At 43.0% G+C, this 25,036-nt stretch overlaps 3 protein-coding genes across 4 annotated transcripts; 2 read left to right on the forward strand and 1 right to left on the reverse strand.

Annotated features, from left to right (window-relative positions):
- Window positions 1-67: 67 nt before the first annotated feature.
- cebpd (CCAAT enhancer binding protein delta) lies at window positions 68-1,539 on the reverse strand. The gene has a single exon (XM_030075459.1). It carries the CDS (start codon window positions 1,283-1,285, stop codon window positions 383-385), a length of 903 nt encoding a protein of 300 aa, XP_029931319.1. The 5' UTR covers window positions 1,286-1,539; the 3' UTR covers window positions 68-382.
- Window positions 1,540-2,757: 1,218 nt separating this feature from the next.
- On the forward strand, window positions 2,758-11,199 carry mcm4 (minichromosome maintenance complex component 4). Of its 2 annotated transcripts, none has more exons than XM_030075265.1 (17): window positions 2,758-2,871; window positions 3,145-3,220; window positions 3,353-3,511; window positions 3,844-4,007; window positions 4,209-4,313; window positions 4,422-4,517; window positions 4,642-4,737; window positions 5,065-5,203; window positions 5,378-5,598; window positions 5,745-5,865; window positions 6,459-6,718; window positions 7,444-7,809; window positions 7,935-8,062; window positions 8,772-8,979; window positions 9,153-9,381; window positions 9,607-9,740; window positions 10,212-11,199. In XM_030075265.1, exons 2-17 carry the CDS (start codon window positions 3,160-3,162, stop codon window positions 10,305-10,307), a joined length of 2,583 nt encoding a protein of 860 aa, XP_029931125.1. In that variant the 5' UTR covers window positions 2,758-2,871; window positions 3,145-3,159; the 3' UTR covers window positions 10,308-11,199. The 2 variants fall into 2 exon arrangements, with proteins under 2 accessions (XP_029931125.1, XP_029931126.1); XM_030075266.1 differs by lacking the exon at window positions 2,758-2,871 and adding an exon at window positions 2,952-2,974.
- Window positions 11,200-12,449: 1,250 nt separating this feature from the next.
- Window positions 12,450-16,815, forward strand: ube2v2 (ubiquitin-conjugating enzyme E2 variant 2). Its single transcript, XM_030074962.1, has 4 exons — window positions 12,450-12,667; window positions 15,335-15,483; window positions 15,665-15,790; window positions 15,967-16,815. Exons 1-4 carry the CDS (start codon window positions 12,652-12,654, stop codon window positions 16,111-16,113), a joined length of 438 nt encoding a protein of 145 aa, XP_029930822.1. The 5' UTR covers window positions 12,450-12,651; the 3' UTR covers window positions 16,114-16,815.
- Window positions 16,816-25,036: the final 8,221 nt, after the last annotated feature.

The following is a 25,036-nucleotide window of genomic DNA, read 5'->3' on the forward strand; positions in this document are numbered from 1 at the left end:
AAAATACAATATGTGCGGGCTATTCCATCAAAGCCCAAGAGAACTCACAAACCAGGCAATTCTACAGCTTTTCAGCAATTTTATTATAGATTCCATAAGCAAATGTTTCATACAAACTATATAAAAGATTGTATAAGATGGCTCTCATACAAAGTTTGGAATTATAAAACGTACCATATCAGGTATAACAACATGTAAATGCAGTGGTAAAATAATTTAATATAGAAAAAAAAAATCCCACAAAAAATGGCAGCAACGTCAAATATTTCCAGTGCCATTATGGTTAAGCTTAAAATACATCTGTTACAGATGGTAAAACGAAATGTCTGTTTGAGGTATGTCTTGCAAAGCTCAGTTCATAGAGGCAACAGGTTTAACTTTGTCACCGACTCTCTGCGCTTGACGAGCCCACAAAGGAGGAGTTGGGTAGGTGTTTGAAGAAATCTCTCAGTCCTGTAAGCTCCCTGGTTAGCTGCTCGATCGTTTTGTGTAGCCTGTCGTTCTCCGCGCTCAGTTCAATCATCTTTTGCTGCATCTCCAAGTTGCGCTGCTTGGCCTTGTCCCTGCTTTTCCTCACGGCGATGTTATTCCTCTCTCGCCTCTGACGGTACTCTTGGCTGAACCTGTCAACTGCCTTTTTCCCCCTTTCCTTCCCCATCTTCCGAGGGGAGGAGCTGGCGGAGCTGACAGCGGACAGGGGCTCTGGGGTGGTCGGGGGTGTCGGCTGTCCCGTGGGCAAGCTGACGGAGGTCTGGGCGCAGGTCTCGATCTGGGACGGCAGGGACGAGGACATGTCGCTGTCGCTCCAGTCGGACTCCTGCTTGATGGGCGCGCTGAACACCCCCTTGTCAAAGCCAACCTCCGCTTTCCTCTCGTACTCTTTCTGACTCCCAGCTGCGTAGCCTGCGCTGCTTGACAGCTGTTGCATGCTGCCGGATACCGACACCGAGTTTGGCATGCTGTAGAAGTCCGCCTTCTCTTGCTTCACAGTATTGAACAGGTCGAGGAAGAGCTCGTCGTTGCACAGCTCCAGGTTTGGCACCGCTGTCATGGACTCTATGTACTGGCTGAAGTCGATGGCGCTCTCGTCGTCGTACATGGCAGTGGCGGTGCTCAGCTCGGCCATGGTGTTGTGGTCCTCCGCCGCAGCATCACTCCTGCCCGGCTTGCACACCGCCTGCAGCCCGCTCAGCTTGTTCTCGTAGAAGTTAGCAGACTCCATCCCCCAACTCATGTTGCATTGTGGAGACACGCACTGAGAGTCCAGGCTGTATATGTCACACATGAACTCTGCTTGTTGCCCACGTGGTTACGAGAGAAAAAAAAAAAGACTTGTTAAAATGTAACTCACAAAACGGATACAAATGTAACAGTCCTCAAAGGCAGCGCGCTTCCTTTGCTTGCGCCTCTCTCTCCCGATTTCTCTCCTGTTTGTTTTACTTGGCAGGTGATTTTATCCTAATGTGTTGACTGTCAAGACACTATATCCTTAGAAGAGTAAAATACAACTCTTGTCATGGGTTTTGACGTCTCTGAGGTATCTGTATTTCGCGGAGTGTTTTGTATCATCGCCTCGCTTACGTCAGACGTTTGCCTCCCCCTATACTGAGCCAGTAAAGTCATGACAAGATCACGTGGTCTCCGTTCACTCCAATTTGAGGAAAGAAGGGCGTGTGCTAATGCCACCCACTTACTACGAACAAGCACACGGGCTTGTGTTGTTTACATAGGCTGTGCAAGTTGGAGCTGAGTTTAATTTGTCAGCAGTCATATGCCTCATAGACCACAGTGTCAAAAAGAATCGAAGTGGACGGCAAATCACACAAACTCAAGCTTTTCCAACTTTTTAGGCTGACATAAAAATCAGAAATTCATACACCCAATAGCAAGTAGGTGCTGCAGCATATAAAGATAAGGCCTTTTCAGGGAGGGGGTATATATATTAAAGCTTTTGTGAAGACATAACTTTTTTTTTTTTAATGGTTTGAATTGTGATCAGCCCATGTAGTTCACTCACTTATTACCACTGCATCACTGTTATGAACTTCAGCACCATTATTATGCTGTTATGTTTTTGTTGCCATTGTCTTTATTGGTGAAAACCCCCCTCTGGAAGACTATAAAATACATTTGAATCACATACAATAGTGCCATCATGATATCTTTTATATTCTGAGCTGCACTGCATGTTTACAGTGCAAAATGAAGACCTACAAGGCCTAGAGGAAGTTGACAATCCCATAATTTGTATACACTAATGAAAGAAAAATGTTGGTGGGATGACATTTCCAGTACTGACACTAAAAGTGCTTATAATGAGCTCGTAATGACTTTCCACTTGAAAACAGAGACAAAAAGTTACCATAAGTGACCTTCACCTTACACATGTTTTTTACACTTCTCGGAAACGCTCATTATGTTCTCCCCATAGGAAAAATAAGAGCGCTGTACTTTTCCAGTCCGGCCTTGACTTTTAATGGAGTTTGCGCCACGGCGTGGTTAATGAGTGTAACTGCAAGAGAAATTCATTTCCGACTGGACGAAACCAAGTCAGACAGGGTGACATTTGTGTGTGAAGCGACGCGCAATACCTGCAGTATCACGTCTGTAATTTGGCATCGAGTAAACGGTGTGGTGTGGTTTCTGATGTACCTTATTAATTATATTTATTAAAAATTAAGCATTCATGCATGACGTGACAGCAAAGTCCCAACTGAGAAAAATGAACATTTACACCCTTTGGAGTGAGGGAGCCGAGCGGAAGTGGACAGAAGGAACTGCCTTGCCATTGGTGCAAAGTTCCCCGCGAAAATAACGTCACGCACAGTTTCGCGCCAGTTCTGCTGCAGTCAGACGTACACACAAGAGAAGGTAAGAATGGACTTTGTCAAAATTGTTTTAATGGAGGCATAAGTGGTTTTCATCTCATCTAATCTTAGTATAGCAACGTTACACACTAGATCCATCATCTGTGGTGCGTGCACGTTGTTTTCACTGCATGTTTGTTTATAAATGTGAAGTAAAGCTCAGTCGCTGAGAGTCTGGCTCATTGTTTTCCACTAAGCCACATGTCATCTCCGCTGTGGCAGCTCTTCAAGTTGTCTTGAAGTATATTTAATTTCGATTTCGATCTTTCATTTATAGAAATCCTGACAAAAAATGTCTTCCCCAACATCAACTCCTGGTCGTAAACGTGCAAGGACCGACAACCCATCAACTCGTAAGCATCTCGCACTAGCCTAATAATGCAACTTTAACAAAGGCCCTCTAATTACGTTAAGGTCCGGTTGACTGTGGATGTTGTTTATGTATACTATCAATAACCTTCCCTTCATCTCATATGTAACTCCAGCTAGCAATGATGCTGCCACCTCGCCTCCATCCCAGCGCCGGAGAGGCCAGGACTCCTCCACCGGCGAGCTGCCGCCCATGCCCACCTCCCCGGCCACCGACATGCTGAGCCCCGCTGTGCCCCAGGACACCTCGCTGTTCTCAAGCCCGCGGCACTCGGGTACTAATACCACTTCTCACGGGTTTTATCCTCTTTACACCAAAGAGCCACACGCATGACATACTTGTTGAGGCCTTTTTTTTTTGGTTTCTCCTTGTGATCATCCAGTAGGATTGTACAGGGTTTCATACTGTGCGTCGATCAATAATAATAGTAAAATGTGGAATTTATAGTTGACTTGTAAATGTGCCTTTCATTCTGCCAGTGGTCCTTGAGCTCACTGTTGCCCATCAATGCTCATTGTAGTTTAATGACATATGTAATTTAGTGTTTTTGTGACACACTTAACGTAACTGAAGCGTTTTATAAATATGACTCTGTCCTTTCAACAGTCCTCCCCAGTGAGGTTGACATGAGCTCCCCTCTGATGTATGGGACCCCCAGCTCCAGGGTGGAGGGCACCCCGCGCAGTGGCGTGCGTGGCACGCCGGCCAGACAGCGACCTGACCTGGGTTCAGTCAGGAAGGCCCCCCAAGTGGATCTTCACTCTGACCTGGTAAATGGAAAGGCAAAGTGTATTAAAAAATGATTTTACTCTTATAATCATAAACAGTGTGTCGTTACATTAAACATTTAATTTGAGCTTTATTTAGAGACACAGCATAAAGACACTGACTAATGGAGTTACATAAAGTAAATGGTGATAAATGAAAGCAAATAACTTTGTATCTAACGGCGTCGTTAATTTCTCTTCCAGCCAAATGATGATGGTGCAGCTGTCAGTGATGGCCAAAATGCAGGCCAGAGACTGGTCATCTGGGGTACCGATGTCAATGTAGGAACTTGTAAGGAGAAGTTTCAGGTATGAGAGGACAAGATATTGCACCCATAAAATAATCCAAGATATGATTTTTTTCCCCTCACTGTATTGAGATACTGTTTGAACGTTGTTGTGTTGCTTTGCTTCCAGAGGTTTCTGCAGAGGTTCATTGACCCAAACTCCACTGAGGATGAGAATGCCGGCCTGGACCTGAACGAGCCGCTGTACATGCAGAAACTGGAAGAGGTGGTGCATTTAATCACATAGCTGCTCTGGGTGCCCATACTCTGCTTGACTTGTTCTGCAGTATTATACACCTCATGTGATGCACGGGTGGCTTTAAATATTAAGTTATCTTTTTGTCCTACAGATCAGTGTTGTCGGTGATCCGGTGCTGAATGTGAACTGCGGACATGTTCAGTCTTTTGATGCAGAACTTTACAGGCAGCTCATCTGCTACCCACAAGTAATGTCCCTTGATTCACATATACCACATTATTTCCAGGGGTATTTTCCAACATAAAATAAATTCCATTAGGACATTTTTTAATCCAACATGACAGTATCTTACAGTATCACAATTTCATCCACTTTTTTCAATATAATAGCAAGAATTGAACTCGTAATCATGGTATTGTTAGTCATCTTGCTTTCACAAGTTTAATGATTGGTTATAAGAAGCTAGTTTGTCTTTTCCTTTTTTCACTTATGTAGTGTTCAAATGATTGTCTGTCATCTGATTGGAGGTTGAGACTAGCATGCCAATGGTTTCTGTTCCTGATCCTTTTGCCAGGAAGTCATCCCAACCTTCGACATGGCAGTCAATGAACTTTTCTTCGAGCGTTTTCCTGACTCTATTCTTGAGCACCAGATCCAAGTCCGCCCCTACAACGCCCTGAAAACCAGGAACATGAGGAGCCTAAACCCAGAGGGTGAGTGTGCTTGTTAACCTACACCATTTTACCAGATGGCAAACATGCCCACAGACTGAGTCACATTCATTCCTACTGTTGGAAAGAGCGATGTCTAAGTGAATATTGCTCTGTAGTTCGATAACAAAGTGAACTATCTGTGTCACAGTAAAGCCTCGTGTCCTCCCTCACCAGATATCGATCAGCTGATCACCATTAGTGGCATGGTGATCCGCACCTCCCAGCTCATCCCCGAGATGCAGGAGGCCTTCTTTCAGTGCCAGGTGTGCGCCTACAACACCCGCGTGGAGGTGGATCGCGGGCGCATCGCTGAGCCGGCTGTGTGCCGCAACTGCAACACCACCCACAGCCTGGCACTCATTCACAATCGCTCCGTCTTCTCAGACAAACAGATGGTGAGTTTAGCTGGGTTGTTAATAGGGCAGATTGCTTACTGTAAGTGACATATAGTCTCGGAGGACGTTAAATGCTACTTAGTGCAGTGTTTCTGTGTTTATGAAGGCATGGCATCTGTTCATGCGGTGCTTTTTCCCTCCAACAGATAAAAGTCCAGGAGTCTCCTGAAGACATGCCTGCTGGTCAGACCCCTCATACCACTGTTGTCTATGCCCATAATGACCTGGTAGATAAAGTGCAGCCAGGAGACCGCGTAAACATCACAGGTGAGCCACTTTACACCAAACTATCTTTATAGCACATTTGGTACAATTCAGAGGCAGAGTGCTGTGTAGTTAAACACTGTAGAACCATAAAATGAAGAAGAAAAAGACATTACAGCATCACAAAAGCTTCTGTTCCTATAAAAGTGATTTCAGCATAGGAATGACCTGTAATGCAGTATAGAACAGCCCTCTAAACATATATATTTATATAGTCCCTTTAAGTGCGGTATAGATACAATTACTCATAATACAGTGTAGGCAGTACATTCTCAGAATTACCGATCTGGCTTAATACTCCTGGAACTGAACATGTCTGGGTGTAAGAACAAACCTCCAAATATAAACATCAAAAGATGAAAAACAAAGCATTAAACTGTAAATATGAAATGACTAAATCAGAGTAAAGCACTAAAAAGCAAGCACTATGGAAAAGCTACAACTAATAGGAATTTCTATAGGTTTCCCTTGAAAGTGTCAAAGCTCTGTACTCTCTCAAGGGATGATTTTGCAATTTCTGGGGCTTTACATGTGCTCTCTCTGCACCAATGTTCAGTCAGCAAGAGACATCTTTATCCTTCCAAATCTCCCTGCAGGCATCTACAGAGCTGTCCCCATGCGTGTCAACCCCCGCCAGAGCAACGTGAAGTCTGTGTACAAAACTCACATCGACGCCATCCACTTCCGCAAGACCGACGAGAAGCGCCTGCACAGGCTGGATGAGGAAGCGGAGCAGAAGCTCTTCACTGAGGACCGCGTGCAGACCCTGAAGGAACTGGCAGCCAAACCAGATGTGTACGAACGCCTCTCCTCTGCCCTGGCACCGAGCATCTATGAGCACGAGGACATCAAGAAGGTCTGTATGTTCATCAGAAGCCCCAAGGCTCCGTTAAAGTTGGACCCATAGATTGGCAGACTATCACTATTGGCTCATATCAGCTTTAAAAAATAATGTTGTTTTTGGTCCAAGAAATATTTTTACTGCTGATATTTGGCTGACTGAAATTTGACAGGTGTGACTTTTTTTTTCCTAGGAGTGTGTCATTAGTACCTCTCAAATTAGTCACAGAAAAAAAATTAACATGTTCTTTTGTTTACATAATGCTTAATTAACTTGATTAGGCCTGTTTTGTACCTGCATTTTATTCTAATTGTTACAAAAATTCACTTCTGTATCACTAATATCAGCATTGGCCTCAAAAAGCATTATTGCTCCATCCCTACCATATTCTTGGAGAGTTTTCCAATGGAATAAAATGCAGTAGGGCTGTAATTAACAATTATTTTCATTTTTTAAGTGTATTGATGAGTTGATTAATCGAAAAAGTAATCATTTTGTCAATATAATTTTAAGAATAATTACAAATTCCCATCAGGAGTTTCCAGAAACCAAAAGCAAAGTAGTCTGAGCAAAGAAAAACCTCAAAGTACTCATTTTATAATGCCAATTAATCGACTAATAGTTAGAGCACTGTTATGCAGCCTTATTCAACAATAGTATAGTACAGTTGTGGTGTTAGCAGTGACTCTAAGTTTGTGTGAGTGCTGTGTGTGAGTACGGTTCATCTGCTCGTGTCCCAGGGCATCTTGCTGCAGCTGTTCGGTGGAACTCGCAAGGACTTCAGTCAGACAGGCAGGGGCAACTTCCGTGCCGAGATCAACATCCTGCTCTGCGGAGACCCTGGCACCAGCAAGTCCCAGCTGCTGCAGTACGTGTTCAACCTGGTGCCCCGCGGCCAGTACACATCAGGAAAGGGCTCCAGCGCCGTGGGTCTCACCGCCTACGTGATGAAGGACCCCGAGACCAGGCAGCTGGTCCTGCAGACTGGAGCGCTGGTGCTCAGCGACAACGGCATCTGCTGCATCGACGAGTTCGACAAGATGAGCGACAACACTCGCTCTGTGCTGCACGAGGTCATGGAGCAGCAGACGCTCTCCATTGCCAAGGTCGGTTTTGACAAATGCTAAAAACATGTAGGCATTTGGCGAAGCTCTGGTTTTGTACATTATTTTCTTGCAGGAGGAACTGGTTAGATAATCGCTGTCACTTTGGTGCTGTTTAATATCCGCAGGCTGGAATCATCTGCCAGCTGAACGCTCGCACCTCCATCTTGGCAGCCGCCAACCCTGTTGAATCTCAGTGGAACCCCAAGAAGACCACCATTGAAAACATTCAGCTGCCACACACTCTGCTGTCCAGGTAAATAGCATAAGTCACCAGAATCACACTGAACACCCATGTACGACTGTTTAAGGAACAGTCCACCCAAAATTCAAAACAAGTTATTCTCCCACGTTAGTGCAGTCTGTCCATCCAGATATGTTGTGATTTGGCAAGGTTTCCAGTCTGCTGCAGTCTCCCCTGTCTCCTTGCACCCCAGTCCAATTGGACTGAATGGGTATAGTTTTGTGGAGCTAGAAGTGTCTAAATAATATGTTTAACTCAACAGCTTTCCAAAGACAATGACAGCTGACATAATCTACAGCCCTGTAGGGAAAAGAGCTTCACGGGGAACTAGTTTGTGCCAAACAACACTGGAAAATTCTCTATTTATCAGCCACAAATTAGCTCTCCTTGGTGATGGATAGATACAATTTGATAAATACAGTTTGAGCTCCACAAAACAATACTCATCTATTTGCATTATCTTGTGGCACCAAGAGATGGAGAATATTGCAGCAGATTGGAAACCTCACCAAATGGCACAGACACTCTGGACTGATTGATTGCACAATCTGCCACTGGATATTTGGAAATGCAAAATGAATTTACTGACGCTGTAATGATTGCTTTAATGTGCAGCTTGTATTCCTCTCTCTATTCAGCATCTGAGTGACTTTTATTGGACGTGCAGGTCTTTCCCCCATCACCACCAATTTTTTAACACTGCCATTCTCGCCCTCGTCAGATTCGACCTCATTTTTCTGATGCTGGATCCCCAAGATGAGGCGTACGACCGCAGGCTGGCTCACCACTTGGTGTCGCTGTACTACCAGAGCGAGGAGCAGCTGGAGGAAGAGTTCCTCGACATGACCGTGTTGAAGGACTACATCGCGTACGCAAGGACTTACATCAACCCAAGACTGAATGAGGAAGCCAGCCAGGCTCTCATTGAGGTACGCCTTCTTAAACTGTATGAATTCAATGTATGCATTTTTTACGTGCACACAGTAAAGATGCATATCTGATCAGATCGGCCGCAACACGGACAGAGCTGTCAAACTGGAATTATTACATGCCTGACAGTTGAGGTGAGGTCGACCGTTTACATTTGCGTATTTGTTTCCAGGCCTATGTGGACATGAGGAAGATAGGCAGTGGCCGGGGCATGGTGTCCGCCTACCCCAGGCAGCTCGAGTCCCTGATCCGCTTGGCAGAGGCCCACGCCAAGGTGCGCTTCTCTGACAAGGTGGAGACCATCGACGTGGAGGAGGCCAAGCGCCTGCACCGCGAGGCCCTCAAGCAGTCAGCCACAGACCCCAGGACGGGATTTGTCGACATTTCTATTCTTACAACAGGTAAGAATAGAATTTGGAATGACTATTGTATCAACTTTTATGGAAGCAATTATGTAAAACGCTTTAGTTTTGATATTTTAATGCCCTGTAATCCAGCTTGCTGAATTATCCTCATGCTCAGAACCTTGTGGGAATTCCTAGTAAATCACTGTGTTTGACATTTGGGGGGGGGTATGAAAGGATATATTGGTGGCTTAAAATAAAATGTTTGCTTTCTGATAACAGGTATGAGTGCCACAGCCCGCAAGCGCAAAGAAGAGGTGGCCCAAGCCCTGAAGAAACTGATCCAGGCCAAAGGAAAGACGCCCGCCATGAAATACCAGCAGCTGTTTGACGACCTCAGAGGACAGTCTGAAACTGTAAATGTTTTATTTTTCTTATTTGTGTTCCACGATTTCATTGTCAGCTCCTCTAAGACATTTCCACTCCAGTTTGGTCATGCAGCTGCAGAATTTATCACCCTTCTTTAATGATGTAAGATATTTCTGCATCATTGGAAATCTGCAAACCAACTTGAAACAATGGGCATGCATTCAAAATAAAATCACAATATACTTCTTTGCATCTTTATGAACTTAATCTCAGAAATAGTAAACAAAACCAAATAGGTGGCCGTGTTTTGCATAATTATACAGTGCAGTTTCACTCTTCCTCACAATACTGGTGATCCAAATTTCATTTCTGATCGAGTAAAACAAAACTGGATCAAGATATTTAAGTGTCTTCTACAAATTGTGTTCTGTTCATCCATTTATTTGCATGCATATCAACAAAACCCAGCGGATGTTTGTTTCCTGTAACGACTTCCTGTTTTGTCACCCTGTGCTCAGGCCATTACCAAGGAGCTGTTCGAGGAGGCGCTCAGGGCACTGGCCGACGAGGATTACTTGACAGTCACTGGAAAGACTGTCCGTCTGCTCGCCTGAGGCACACCCTGCAATTATGTACAGTCATTAAAGTCCAACCTTTTCTTGCGTCGACCACATTATCGTGCTGTAAAAATTAATGCACGCTGGAGCCCCTGAGTGTGTTTCCTGAGGGATTCAGACACCGGGAAAAGTCACCAAGATGACTCATTCTGTCTTTGTAGCATGTTCTTGTGGTAAAATTGTTTTCGACAATATTAGAAAAACTATTTTTCAAAGCTAATATTTAAAAGTGCTTGTATACCATAATGTTTGTCAGGTTCCAAAAAAAAAATTCAGCTGCTCTTGTTATGCATTCATGAGTCACTGTTCCCAAATAGTCTGGTCTTCTGTGTTTCGTCAGTAAAGCATGGACCTGAAATACAGCCTAATTTGTACAGCAGAGTCATTTAGATATTTCTTTTCCATCTTGGCGAATATTTAAAGGTGTTTGGTTTGTATACATAATGTTTGTTAAGGCTTTGTTGCTGTTTTATGTGTTATGCATTCATGTGTCATCACATCACAGCCTGGTTTTCTATATCTTGTCATTTATGAGTGGTCCTCACACCCACTTTAACTTGTACAGTGTAGACATTTAGATATTTCATCTCCGTCTTTCCTCGTCCTTTGGCAAGTCTGTTGAAGCAAGCCGTAGATGGATTTTGTTATTTTGTATTCTCAAAGGAAGGATTCCGCAAAGCGAGATGGCAGAGTTAGCCAGACAACTGTGGAAAAGCTTATGCCACAGTCTCGCTCCGTCAAAAACATCCCCAGTGTTTTCGAGTAATCCTTTGAAAATGGTAGTACTTATTGCCAAACAGTTGACTTTAGTTCTTTTTTTGAATAATCACTGCAACTTGTCTTGGCTACTTGTTAATAAGAAAAATAAAATAAAATGTTTGCTACTGTCTCCATGCCTGGAATGTGTCTTTTTTCCAAGCTAGTAGTCCTCAGTATTTCATAGCAGCTTATGTTTGTTTACATCCTATATGGTGATAAAGGTGGCTACAAACTGTTGTGTAACATGAAGGTCACAGGTTCGATCCCCACAACAGCAGGAGTGGGGGGGAAAAATTGATTCACTTAAGTATAGCCATTTTTTATTACAATATTTTTATTTATTACTGAATTGATTTACTAAAGTAAAAATATTGGTATTCTAAGCTGTAGCCTTGACCTCTGACCTCCAGATATCTGAATGAAAACGGGGTCTATGGGCACCCACAGGTCTCCCAATTGCAAACATGCCCACTTTATAATAATCCAATGCAGGGTTGTTGTTTTTTTGCATGTAGTCACAAATCCTAAAACGGTGTATTTGTTGATACTAAGGCCTAAACAGTCCTGGAGTTGCACACATTTGGTTTGACTGGAAAGATGAGACCTGATTTATTCATGTGTGATGGTGGAAGCCCCCACAGTAGACATTTCATTGTACTGAGATCAATTTTTTGAAACTTGACATCACTGTTTAAAACGACCTATTGTGACCTTTAGGATCATCACAGCATTATGAAATGTCCACATTTTTGAGGATAACTCAAAGAAACAAAAATCACAATAAATCATAATATCAAATCGCAATACATATCGAATCAGCACCAACGCATCATGATAGTGTTGAATCAGGAGACAAACATATTGTCCCTGCCCTACACAATAACCATATCTTATTATATTAAGAGTGGGGAAAAAATGTCAGTATAGCACAGTATCACAATATTTTTGACAGGTTTTTATGACAGTCTTGGTTTGTCCGTTTGCTGGACAATGACATTTTGCTGCAATAAAAATGACTTAAGTGAGATGAACAGAATGAAAACTTTATTAAGTTAAGACATAATTTGCAGTTGAAAAAAAAAAGGTAATAAGTTGCAATACTCAGTATACTGCACAACATTTTAAATCGTGATACTACAGTATTGTGACTCAAGTATGGTGATAATATCATATCATTGGGGCCTCTGGTGATTCCCACCTCTAATATGTTATCTTGAGTCATTGAGGAAAACATTTAAAGCTTATAGAGGCTATATGGATAAAATAAAAAGAAAGAAAGAAAGAAAGAAAGAAAGAAAGAAAGAAAGAAAAAGAAAGAAAGTCCAACTAGTTTTCTGACACTAAGCTCAGGCTGTACTCAAAGTGCCAGGTTGAAGCTGTGATACCACTAAAGTTGCAGTGAAGAAGCTGCGGGCATTGTGAGGCTGCAGGGCAGGTTTGGGCACTTCTCCTGCTCCCTGTGCAGGACAGTGGCTGCAGCGCTGCCTCTGCCCCTGTCGCGCAGGCAGCGGCCGGTGTGATGCTGCTGTTTTAACCGATGTGATGTCACAGTTTTGTGTGCTTCTGGATTTGGCTGAAGAAGATGGCGGCCTCCTCAGGTTTGTAATGCCTTCAAACTCACATTTCAGGCACCCCAAAACGCCCCGAGCGAAGTTGGAGCCGCGGCGTGATCTCGGAGAGCGAGCGTGGCGTTTCCCACTTGAGCTGTTTGCGAAGACGTTTGCTCGTAATTTCACGAAAAAACAAAAACAAAAACGCACCCAGTGAGCAGTGATCTTCGGGGTAGCCGTCTATGTGATGGAGCAGGCATGTTAGCTAACCTAGCTAGCGTAAACCAGGCGTTGGGAATAGCCCCGAGTTAGCTTAAGTAAGAAAGCGGTGCCGAGCAATGTAAGATTAAATTGCGACATAACAATTCTGTGTCTGTTAGCAAACACCACAGCTTGTAATGTTTAGTACAGGACTGGAAATAATATATAAAGTGGAAGCGTAAACACTTCCATTGCCAGCGAGGTAAGTTAGCACACGGCTAGCTAGCTAAACGAGCTAGAATATTCCAACAGCACACGGCAATGCGTTTCGTTTCGTCTCGGCTAACCTCACACAGCTAAGTCAACTAATTTCAATAACTGACTTCTCTGTCTAACTGCCCAAATTATCCACTTGATAAGTTTATTTGCGTACTTTAGTGGCCATTTAGTTCTGAGGAGGAAGTAAGGTTGAGGATAAAACGCACGTTAGAAACCTCGATAGCCTCCGTGACACACCTCACGCTACAACACGGCGTTTTAACTGAATTATTTCGTTGCAGGATCCACTCCAACCGCAATTTAAACTTAAGCATTTTGACTTTTTAAATGATTGTTTTCGTCTTTCAAGGATCTTAAAAAATAGGCCTATAATTTTTGAGGGGTTTGGTGAATCGGAAATATGTGGCTGATGGCGTGGGCAGGATGGAAACGTACAAAATTTCATCTACTTGCACGCGTTGTGTCAGCAAATAGTCGGGCCCATGCGTTAGCGCTCACCAGGAAGCGTGATTTTCGAAGTTGCGAATCAGCCTGGTTGCAAGCAACTTTCGCTATTGCTGCACCGTATGCATAAAATGCGTCGTGAAATCACACGTTTTTATTTTCTTGTGTGCTATCAAATTGCTCCAAAGAGCTGCCAGGGTGAAAACATTATCATTAGGCAGACCAGCCTTGTGTAAAGTGTTGCAACAAGGAAGTAAATGATGGAACCTGACTTGCGACTAGGTGATATGACCTGCAGATTCAGAGGTAGACTCATATTTTATACATATTAGTTTCACAGAGAAGATGCATAGGAAAGTGGATCCTGCACATTGAAATGCAGTCTGCTTTGGAATAAATTATTTTGTAGGAAAACTATGGCCATTCCAGATTGACAAAAGTAGTTTTGCTTGTTTGAGTCTACCAGTTAATCCAGTTATGGTTATGGGGATTGAGGTTTAGTTGGAAAGTCAACCACAACTAACAACCGACAAATCAAATAGGATATTGTTTTCTCATGTACATTTGGATCAACACAAAAAGATCAAGAAACGTTGAAATTACACCAGTTTGGCAGCTTGTTTCATGAAGTAATCTTCCTGAAAACAATCAGCCATAAGTTATGAGTATCATGGTGCATTTGCACCACCAGGGTCTAGTTGTTGACAAATGACTGGCGGCTTGAACAACTCCTTGTGAACAGATGGCCTTTTAAGGAAATGGAAGCGCTCATATGACACTTAATAGTCAATTCATTGTGTATGCTGCATGCCAAGTGAGAAATGTCTTATTAAAAGTGATTTGTAAAGTCTTGATTGTGGCGAACATTGGCCAAACGACAAATCGAGATGTGACGGCAAGGGGAATTTTAGAAATGTTTTGTTGTCTCAAGAATGCACCTCTTTTCACTTCCCCTTTTGTATGTGTGTGTCATCCGGATCATGATTATGAATAGCAGGAGTGTGCAATCGCCCTTTCAGCCCATGCCACTCCTTTAGCCATGAACTGTAAGTGGCTCATAATTTACAGCCGTATGAGTACCTGTCAGTGTGCACGTTTTAATACCAACGTCTGAACAGCTTCAGAGAGCAAAGACAAAGCCCAGATATTCCCACTTGTCTTACACTTTAATAAAAGTAGATTTGGCAGATGTTATCAACTCTTTTACTCTTAATCTACAGTATTCAAAGTTGATAGCATAGGCCCATGTGTCATAATCTTGTGACTGTTGTGACTCCTGTGTCTTGTGACTGCAGCAGTTATTAAAGTGCTGACTTTAAAAAAGCTCAACAGTTTTGGATGTCTTCAGTCACTGCCTTTGTGAACAAGGTATCAAATTTGGCCTAACTCCACAGGATGTGGATGGGATGTGCACCGTGCACTAGACACCTGATCAGAGCGGAGTGTCCAACATCATATCGAACTACTCGGTCAATTTGTCAAGTAGTCGCTTCTCCTGCCACGTCCTGCCCTGCACCTGTGACTCTAAACTCCCCGCCCATGTTTATTTGGATGCTTTGTACTTTGGAGTTGGATAGATGAATGCATGCTTGCTCCAGGAGTCACTGAAGGATGCAAACTCACAGCACACAGCGCTCTGACATGACACTGCAGCTGTGTGCTGGTGTAAAAAAGGAGTATACATATTTGCTTTGTTCGCACTTTGTTGTAATTATGAACAGCTTTAATGGCGGGGGGAAAATCCACCAGATAAAAATCCTTTGCCATGTGCTTTATTGCTTGTTCCTCCAGGAGTTAAAGTTCCACGCAATTTTCGCTTGTTGGAAGAGCTTGAAGAGGGTCAGAAGGGCGTTGGAGATGGCACAGTCAGCTGGGGCCTCGAAGACGACGAAGACATGACTCTCACACGGTGGACAGGCATGATCATTGGACCAGCAAGAGTAAGCAAAGCACCCCCTTTTTTTAGCATGCATCACAGTGTTGAGGAGGAATTTAAGACCATGTTGCACACATTTAGCTTTTCCTCCACATTTGCATTCCAGTAGAGATAGAAAATACCGAAACTCAATATGATATGACCAAAGTCATTGTTGTTCCTCTTTTGTCTACTTCATTTTGCAGACTAATTATGAGAACAGGATATACAGTCTGAAAGTGGAATGTGGACCTAAATACCCAGAGGCACCCCCGACTGTTAGATTTGTAACAAAAATTAGCATGAATGGGATAAATAATTCCAACGGGACGGTAAGTGTCACCCCAGATTGGAAAGCATAGTGTCGTTCAGTGTAATGTAGCTGAATTTGCTGAATTGACGCATTGTTTAAAGTAATTTGGCAGTTTGTGGTATGCAAAACATGATTTGTGTTCAAAGTCAAAGGCCCTGTCACAATGACTGATGTGTTTTTCATTTTGTGTTGCAGGTGGATTCACGTAGCATACCAATATTATCGAAATGGCAAAATTCTTATAGCATTAAAATTGTTCTTCAAGAGTTAAGGCGTCTAATGACGTCCAAAGAAAATATGAAGCTTCCACAACCACCAGAAGGACAAACCTACAGCAATTAATTGTAACGGATTGTTTTGACCCTCTGTCTTAAACCTTACTCTTAGAAATATTGTGTAAATCATCAAGAGGCTCACTTCGCACATCAACAATATCATCTGCAAGAGCAAGATTGGACTTTCTTATTACTTAGCTCATTGAAAAAAAAAAATGTCCCTGCAGTTAAGCACTGAATAGATAGTTAAAAGACTACAAGTGCACAGTTATCCCCCTTTATTGAAATTACTTTGACTATAACCTTTATGTTTGACATGTTCCAACTTAAGTGGGCTTGAGGGAAGCATGACACCACGCAAAAGGCTGTACCAGAGTCCCAACAGTTGTATGTTCAAATGACTGGTCACTGAAACCAACAGCAAGATTTGTGTATGATGGCATGCTCTGTAACTAATAAATAGATGAAGTGAAGCCACATTTTGAGTTGTTAGTCAAATTAGCAGGTTCATTGAAATATCATACAGATTGCTGAATATTGAACTGTGGCTGTAGTCTAAAAGTAGTGTCACAAGGTGAGAAAGATTTTTTTTATATATATATATCTGTATTTGACACAATACCAATATGTTTCTGTTCTACAGCTCTTTGACATGTAACAGACGTTGAAGCCTGTTCTGTTCTGAAACCCTTGCATTTAACTTCTAGTGAAAATGGCAGGTGTATGAACTTGTGATTTTCTGAAATTAAAATCACTGTCTGCGAATAAATTTCCAAAGTTGAAGTTTAATTCTTCTTAGCTGCGCATACAGTAACCACTCTTCCCACCAGAGGGCCCAAACTAAGCAAGCCCTTAGCTCAAGTCAGCTCCATTGCCAACAAGATGCACGAGTCATGCATTATGTTGTGAGTAATCTCTTGCTGGCCCTGTTTGGCAATGTAATGGAAAGCAGGTTAATGAAACTGCTGGGTGACACCACTCTGTAGACATTTAATAAATGACTCCTGTGCATTAGAATAATATAATCAAAATGCAGTTTGTTACACACTGCAGTCCCCGTTTGCCTGCATACTTGTTTAAATATGCAGACTATTCCTTCATGACTTGATAGTTCACTGAAACTTTGTGGTGTTGTTCACTACTTTAAGTTAATAAATATTTTAACTTTATGATGCTCAGTAAATATCCGGTACATCGGTGAGAATCATGGTTACTGCTATGTTTGAAAATATGACTTGTTTTTTGGCTTATTAAATTTAGTTTTTTATTCCCGAGCAGGTCATAAAGATTAATTATGAGATGTGCATTTTAAAGGGATTCATTGCAGATTGCACAGTGCACTGTCGTAATTACACCCGCAGTCATTTTTATGTTTTGCTGCATTTAAATTAAAACAAAATATTAGTGTATTGCTGAGCATTAAGAAGACACTTGGCGGCTGACGCATCTTGATTTTTATTTCTAAACCCTTTTCACCAGGCAAATTGAACAAGAGCACATTCGGTGTTACATCATTGGCCTGGGGGAGCAGTTGCAAGGGGAGGGAGGTGGTTAATATTGCACAGGGGGCTTTCTGGCGCTTCCCATCCCCATTAACTACTGGCATCAGAGTCAACTTACCCTGGATGGATTAGCATTTTGAGAACTGTGATGGCCCAGCCACTCCCAAGGTATATTACACCAGCAGATAATTGATGAACAGTTGGGCGTGTATTCATCAGATGCAGCCAATCGACATAAAAGTTTCTGCTCCTTATTTTTCTTCATGTACAGATGTGGCAGTGACCTTATACACTGTAAATATGGTAATGATGGATTTAGCATTTTGAAAACCGCTGAGGCCTTTTCATAAGCTAATAGGAGTGTTGCTGCTGGAAAAAATCAGTGTCCTCAAAGCTTCCAGGGCTCCAAGATGGAGTGTGACATCCAAAGATGATGGACTGTGGTGGTTACAGACTGGGCCTGCGTGGCGTCCTGACCATATATCTCCCTCACCGCAGAGCCTGACTCTGGGCAGCCCGGCTTGTCTCGAGGCTGGGATAAGCACATGTCTGCTGGCTGTCCACATCAAACTGGGCACCACATTCACAGTCACTGCAGAGTGTCAGAGCTCGGTGTTAGCAATGATGCAGAAACGCCCCACTGCAAAAACAATTATCTTTCTATCATCTGTGTATGGATCTGATTTATTTGTGAATATCAGATGCATGAAATGGCATCCTAAGACCGAGAGGCCAACTTAGCCATGTCCGTTCATAATGTTTTGCTGAATATCAAACAGAACTGGAGCTGAATTACACACTTGTATGAACACATAAGCGATGACAGAATATCAAAGTAGCACAAATATACAGAGGGAACATAGTTGGAATTAGAATTGTGGGAATGTTTCGGCCATTCACACAGCATTTGCATATCAAAAGTCACTGTTTTAACTATTTTTTTCATACCCAAGATAATATTTGCATAGAAGCAGCTTTGATGTGTATTTGGGTGAGCTGTTTTTTTTTTTTTTTTTTTTTCATCTGTGCTCCCCAACGCCCCATATCAAATCAACACTGTCCCCTAGAGGGTGCTCTACACTTATGTATGTCACTGACTGAGCTCTGTGAAGGGGCCTCTGTCTGGAGGACATGACTGTTCTGAAAAGGCAGGGCCAGTGTGATGCTTCCAGGCTCCTTTTGTACATGCTGTCATTATTCTTTAGAAAACTGACATGTTTTGCAGTTTGCTGAGAGGAACTATGGCCTGGCTCTTAGCAGGCTACTGCGCAAAGCTCTTAGCTGTCCCTGTCTGTCCTCACAGGGCCATTGAAACTGAGCCTGATGATGAATAGATATAATTAAGAAATCACTCACAGAATTAAGCCATTAGAACTCTGAACGCAAGGAGTATAAGCCTTATTTTAAATGTATTTGTGCATGTGTATCTGTGTGTGTGTGTGTGTGTGTGGGTGTGAGATGACTCAGTGTTTGCTGCAGAGGATGACCTTGCTGTTCGTAAGTCTATAAGAGAGTCATTTTGACTTTCTTGATGTGACAGTTTGTATAAGTGCAGAATCCATTAGCTATACTCTCTAAATCAGTGTCACCGAGGAGCTTTGTTGTTGTCTTGTTTTGTTTTTTTCCCCCCACTCAGACGAGCTTATGCTGTGGACAGTTCACTCAGCCTAATCAACTCCAACTATAAATGTCACACCGCCACGTTTCACAAGCTCATCCCGCTACCCACCACATGTATTCCCTGACAGATAAAACTTTGCTCATTCCTGATGACCCCACTTTTCAGAATCTCATTTAAATGGGAGCAGCAAATCCTCACTCAACTGTTTAACCTCCAGCCCATCAGGCTAATCTGAATTTCAAACTCAGGCACCTGCACAAAGGCTCCAATTGAAACCGAACTGGAAGCTTATTGAGCTTATCATAGTTGTACCACTAGTACTATTCTGGGGGCTTTATAAGGTGCCCAGGCAGGCTCCCACTTAGAGAAGAAAAAGAGCAAGTGTGTTGGTTTAGGTTTGATGGGACTGGAGACAGACAGAGAGCCTGCGAGTGCAGTTCAGTGATCTAAGTTGGGAAGGAATGCGGTGAGGGGGACATAAGACTCGTCTGCCGGCTGGCTGCAGGAACCAAGCCTCCTTGCTGAGATCCCACACTTCTCACCTTTTGCCCGTGGGGCCAAGAGGTCACGTCTTCCGTCTGTTGATGCAGTACTGTAAAAAACTTTGTCTTCTTCTCTTTTTTTTTTGGAAAAGAGAATGTATGAAACATGCTTTTAACCCCATTTGTCAGTAAGACTTCAAATTGAGGTTCATAAGAAATAGAATCCAAAGGTTCAAAGTTCAAAAATGTACAGATTTACAACAATAACATGGCAATGGGAAATGGAATGAGATATGCCTCAGCAATTTCTTTCTTTTGGATGATTTTTGTTATTTATTTATTTAAGAGTAACACAATAGCATTGTTTGCCCAAGTTAATTGCCCACATGGTCAGGTTTTGGGGGCTTGGAAAACAGAGTGTCTGTTGTGTGTTTTAGTGGTGTATTTACAGTGAGATACATGAATGGCCTCCTCTCACTGTGAGAAAAGAGACAGATTGGAACCACATGTCCGTTGCACCCCTGGTTCTCTGGGCTATTGACATGCACTTCACAGAGACATCCGCATTCGGATAAGCTGCTGCTGCCGCTGTTGCTGCTGCTGCTGCTGCTGCTTTATGCTTATGGATGTTTTAGACCATGCGATTCACAGAAGGACAGTCTCAAGTCGAAGGGAGGCTCTGATGTTCAACTTGTGTCAGCATTTGATGTATGAAACACTATCTGGAATTCGAATTAACAAGTCAATGTATCTTGTTCGTGCAGAATCTCATCTCTGGTCAAAGTGACACAGAAGAGGGCCTTTGTACAGAATGTTGCAAAAGGCAGGAAAAAAGATGTCCAAATAATCTGTGTACTTACTGCATTCCAGGTTATTTATACAGAGCAAAAAAGTCAGTAGACTTCATGTCTCTACTCAGTGGGAACTATTAAATTACTGCTGGATGTTTTTAATTACTTCACATAAATGTTGGAACACAACACTCCTCCAGTGTTGGGGGCTCTATAATGTCTCACATGTTTAGGGAAGCACTGGCTTGCACTTAATCATGGTGGTCCCTGTGTGATTCTGGCATTGGAAATGTGGCTTTGTGAGAGAAAAGTGAGCATTCCTTCTGCTGGCGCAGGGGAGAGGAAATGGGTAATAAAACCAGAAAAAAAAAACCTCGGCGGCGTGCTGGAGCCAGTGATTCTGGGATCCACTTAATTGCTCTTAAATGAAAAAGATTTTTGGCTTCCCATTTGCTGTGTTTAAAGAACGTCAAGTCAAATCCCACATGTATACCAGCCAAGCGGTGACTCTCATCCAGCAGTATAAGCACTAATCCTTCTCTTTCAGTGGTGCCATCAGTAATATTATTATTAATATTGAGAAAGCTGCTGTTCACCGTCTGCATACGCCAGAGGAGGCAAAAATTCAGCTCCTTTGCTCATATACTGAGGCCAATGCAGTCACAGGGGAAAGTTGATGTAAATACTATATTTAATGTTGACTATTTTATCTCTGTGGTTGTTCAGACTTTGAATTTTTGTGTCAATTTTGACAAGTACGAAAATAAACGAGCATCCTTGCCCTGATACATCAAAATAATGCATGGCACTATGTTAATGCTATCTTCCTATGCTATGTAATGATGTTTGGAGAAGCATTTCCCACAGGACTGAATTTATAACCCAAAGGACTATCATGTCATGTGGCAATTAATCTCCTGAGCATATGTGATACATGTTCACAATTAGCCATGCATTAGCTATGCATCATTGCTTTGTTGTCCTATCTTAGTGTCACCGTTCAAGAGCATATAATGTAGTACATCTTATTTTGTTGCCGTCATTGGCCGTTTTTTTACAAGAGCTGGGTGAAAAGATGCCAGTCAGCCAGCCATTAGGCCTGAAATGTCATGCTAAGCTGTCATGTCGTGTCAGCCGTTCCTTTGTAGTCATTAATTGTTGAGAGAAGTGTGTCACATCCTGTCAAGCTGACTGCTGGTGTCCCTGCGGTCACCCCTCTGTGCCCGGTGCCCGTTGATGCTATTGTGGCAGTGATGGCCGCAGAGAGGAGAGAGCCGGGCCCTGCAGGATGTGAGACAATACTGGGAAGGAAGAGGAGGGAATCCCGGAGCTGTGTGCAGGAGCCTGGTCAGCCGAGTGTCTCTGAGAGCATTCCCCCGTGACTCCTCGCTCTCCCCCGAGGTCCGACTTTGTCATCCTCCTATACCTTTGTATGTGCAGGGAATGAGAATAAAGACTTTTTTTCTGTGGTTTCCTTTTAAATAACACACCCTTAAAGCACTTATGATGGATGACATCACCATTTGATTCACCTGCTATTAGTTCAACCATTACAGACCCATGTTACTGGTGCGTGGCCAAGCTTTCTTCAAACCCACAGGAATTTGTTTTAAATTATAGGTGGAGATCCTAAGCTTTCCAAAGCTACCATATATGTGCTGCTGAATTACAGGGAAATGTATATAAAATGCACCAGACATCTAGATATTTCCTATTTGATGTAATGGTGCAGCCATAAAACAATGGCATTTTGGGTTTGAATATGTCACTCAGTATAAACATGATGTGGCTTCCATGAAACATTGCAACCAGCGGATACAGAATATATATGGGACACTGTTGTACAATATGGAAAAGAAATACAGTGCCTCGCGGTTGTATGCCTCCACTAACCAGTCAAGTTGCACTTTTATCAGCTCTTTGCCCATTCATCACAAGATCTTTTTCTCAGCTACAGCAGCAAGCAAACCTCCCTAGTCAAGTGTCAAATTTTGGAAAACTCTTGTTGTTGTCTAGCTTGCTATTCATTATCTTTCTCTTGCCTCAGCTTTGTTGTGCTTGTTCTGCTGTATGTCTTGTAGTTTGTGAGTTCATTGTGTCAGGAAGCGGGTACAGCCGTCGTCTGGTACTTGGAAAGTCCCTGGTTCAATCCCCGAGTCCTCCAGAGAGTATGTCGCAGTGTCTTTGAGCAAGACACTGAACCTCTGACTGCTCCTGTTGAGCAGCTTGGTATTGTGCATGGAATCCTCCGCCATCAGTGTGCAAATGTGAGGTATACATTATAATGTCAGATTCATTGTATGTATTCACATGCTTGGCCAATAAAGCTGATTTTGGATGTGCATGTTGCAGCAGAGAAGCTATAAAAATGTAAAATGCCGATGCTTAGTGTCACCAATTCAGTATCCGACCAAATGTGGCCACAATCTGACCTGCTGTTTCTGAGTTGTGGTGTTGAATAATGGCCAGAAAAGTGTTTTTGCAAATCATTATGATGCCACAGTGAAGTCAACCTTTGACCTTTTGGGATATAAAATGTCATCACACCCATCATTTTATTCCATTAGACATTTGTATGATATTTTGTTCTAATTAGCGCATGAATTCTTAAGTTATGGCCAAAATGTGTTTTATGAGGTCACAGTGACCTTGGTCTGTGACCTCTGATCAACAAAATCTAATCAATTCATCCCTGAGTTGAAGTGGATGTTTGTGCCAGGTGTAATGAAATTCCCTCTAGGTGTTCCTGAGATATCGCATTCACAAGAACGGCATGGATGGACAACCTGAAAACACAAAGCCTCCAGCCATGACTTTTGCTGGTGCACAGGCATAAAAAAAGTTCTCAAACTTTGAAGTGACCTTAGGGGAAATTTAAAGGAAAAGCCGAGTTTAAAAGGTCAACAGCCCAAACCTGCAACTTTTAATAGTTTATACACAAAACATGTGGATGAAGAGATGAAATATAATCCAAATGAGAGATTTTATGGTGCTCCAAAAGAGTTGCCAGGCGGTCAAGACTCACTGTGTGCTCATGTAAAACCAAAATAAATTACATAAGAGTTTCTGATGTGTCCATAACCAATTACAGCCCAGTAAACACACACATAGCAGCGCTTCTGGATACTAACACTGACCTTTTCGGCATGATGGAAAACAGCCATGCTTACAATAGTCGTGCCATTTTGGAACAATGTGCATGAATCAATGTTCGTACAGTGAAAGACAGTGTTGCGCAGTGGGGGAATTAATGAAGAAGAATCTGCGGCCTCGGGAAGCGGTCACAATTTGCTCTTGCTGAGTGGCTGAAATGCAGTCGCACAATAAGAAACATGCGAGACCAACCTTTAAAGGTTCTGCCTCTGGCCACTTGAAAACGTGCCTCTTAACCATAAAAGATGATGCACTGGGTTACACTGCAGACAAGCAGGGGAGCAAAAAAGATGTCCAAATATTTCCATGGCTCCTGTGGCCTTCTGCTTGCATAGTCCTGGCATGAGCTCATCAGTGTGCGGCTAGTTTGTGCTCCCTCAGCACTGTTCTTTCCCAGTCTTAAGTATCAGTGTCGTAGCTAACTAGGCATTGGCATAGTCCTCCAAGCTCCGGCTCCCACCATGGCTCCACTCGGAATTGAGGGTTGAGATTTTAATAATGGCAGATTACATCTCTGTGTCTCGTCACCTAATTCTGAAAAAGTGCACTGGCATTATGGTTTAGCTTTGTCTTGATATCTGATTTGCTCTGCGCAGTCTGGTCATGCTCAGCTGGGGGTCCGGATGATCAACATCAGTAGTCATCTGTTTCAATAAACTTGCCTAGATTTTATGTGGCATGTAATTATGCTTTAGGTGGGCTTATGAAACACTCATTTCTTTAATTCCCCCTCAGTAGTTATTTTTGTGAGCTCTGATCCAAATGGAAAAAGTTGCTACAAAATGTTGACAGAGCCTTCTTTTTGGGGGGATAAGGCATTCTTTTCAACTGCAGTACACATCTCCCTAAGAATGAGCCTCTGCGGTATTAACCCAACCATAAATTGACATGAAATGTATTCCTGATAATGCAAACATCGGGAACAGAGGAGCCAGAAATAACTCTCTCAGGCAAGATGTGGAAGAGATTAAGACTGAACCAAAGAGCAAGTGGAGGCGGGAGGTTGGAAAATGAGATAGGGTAGGAGGGGAAGGAGGAGAGGTAAGAAGAGGAGAGGAGATGGTGGCTGCAGGGGATGGGGTGAGGGTGGGAGTGGAGGGGGTGTCTGTACAGGGTTAGCGAGTGAGTTGGGAGGTGAAAACTGAGCAGAGAGAGAGAGAGAGAGAGAGAGAAGGGGTGGGGGGGTCGGGTTGGCCCCTGTGAAAAGGAACTCATAAAAGTCACATTTGTTGGTGATGCATGAGGAAGTGAAGCCAGCTTTGGCACATGTGTCTGTGGTGCTAAATTAACTGTTAACACAAATAATCAAAGTGCAGGGCCCATTGAGTGCTGGCGCCAGTGAAATGAGGGGGAGAGGCGGGCTCGCAGGCGCCGCCCTCTCCGACACACTGCAGCACTACGAGCTAGCCATAGCAGGTGGAGGTCTACCAGGGGCTTTCAC

This window comes from Myripristis murdjan, chromosome 17 (genome assembly GCF_902150065.1).
Source record: "Myripristis murdjan chromosome 17, fMyrMur1.1, whole genome shotgun sequence".
Classification (NCBI taxonomy): domain Eukaryota; kingdom Metazoa; phylum Chordata; class Actinopteri; order Holocentriformes; family Holocentridae; genus Myripristis; species Myripristis murdjan.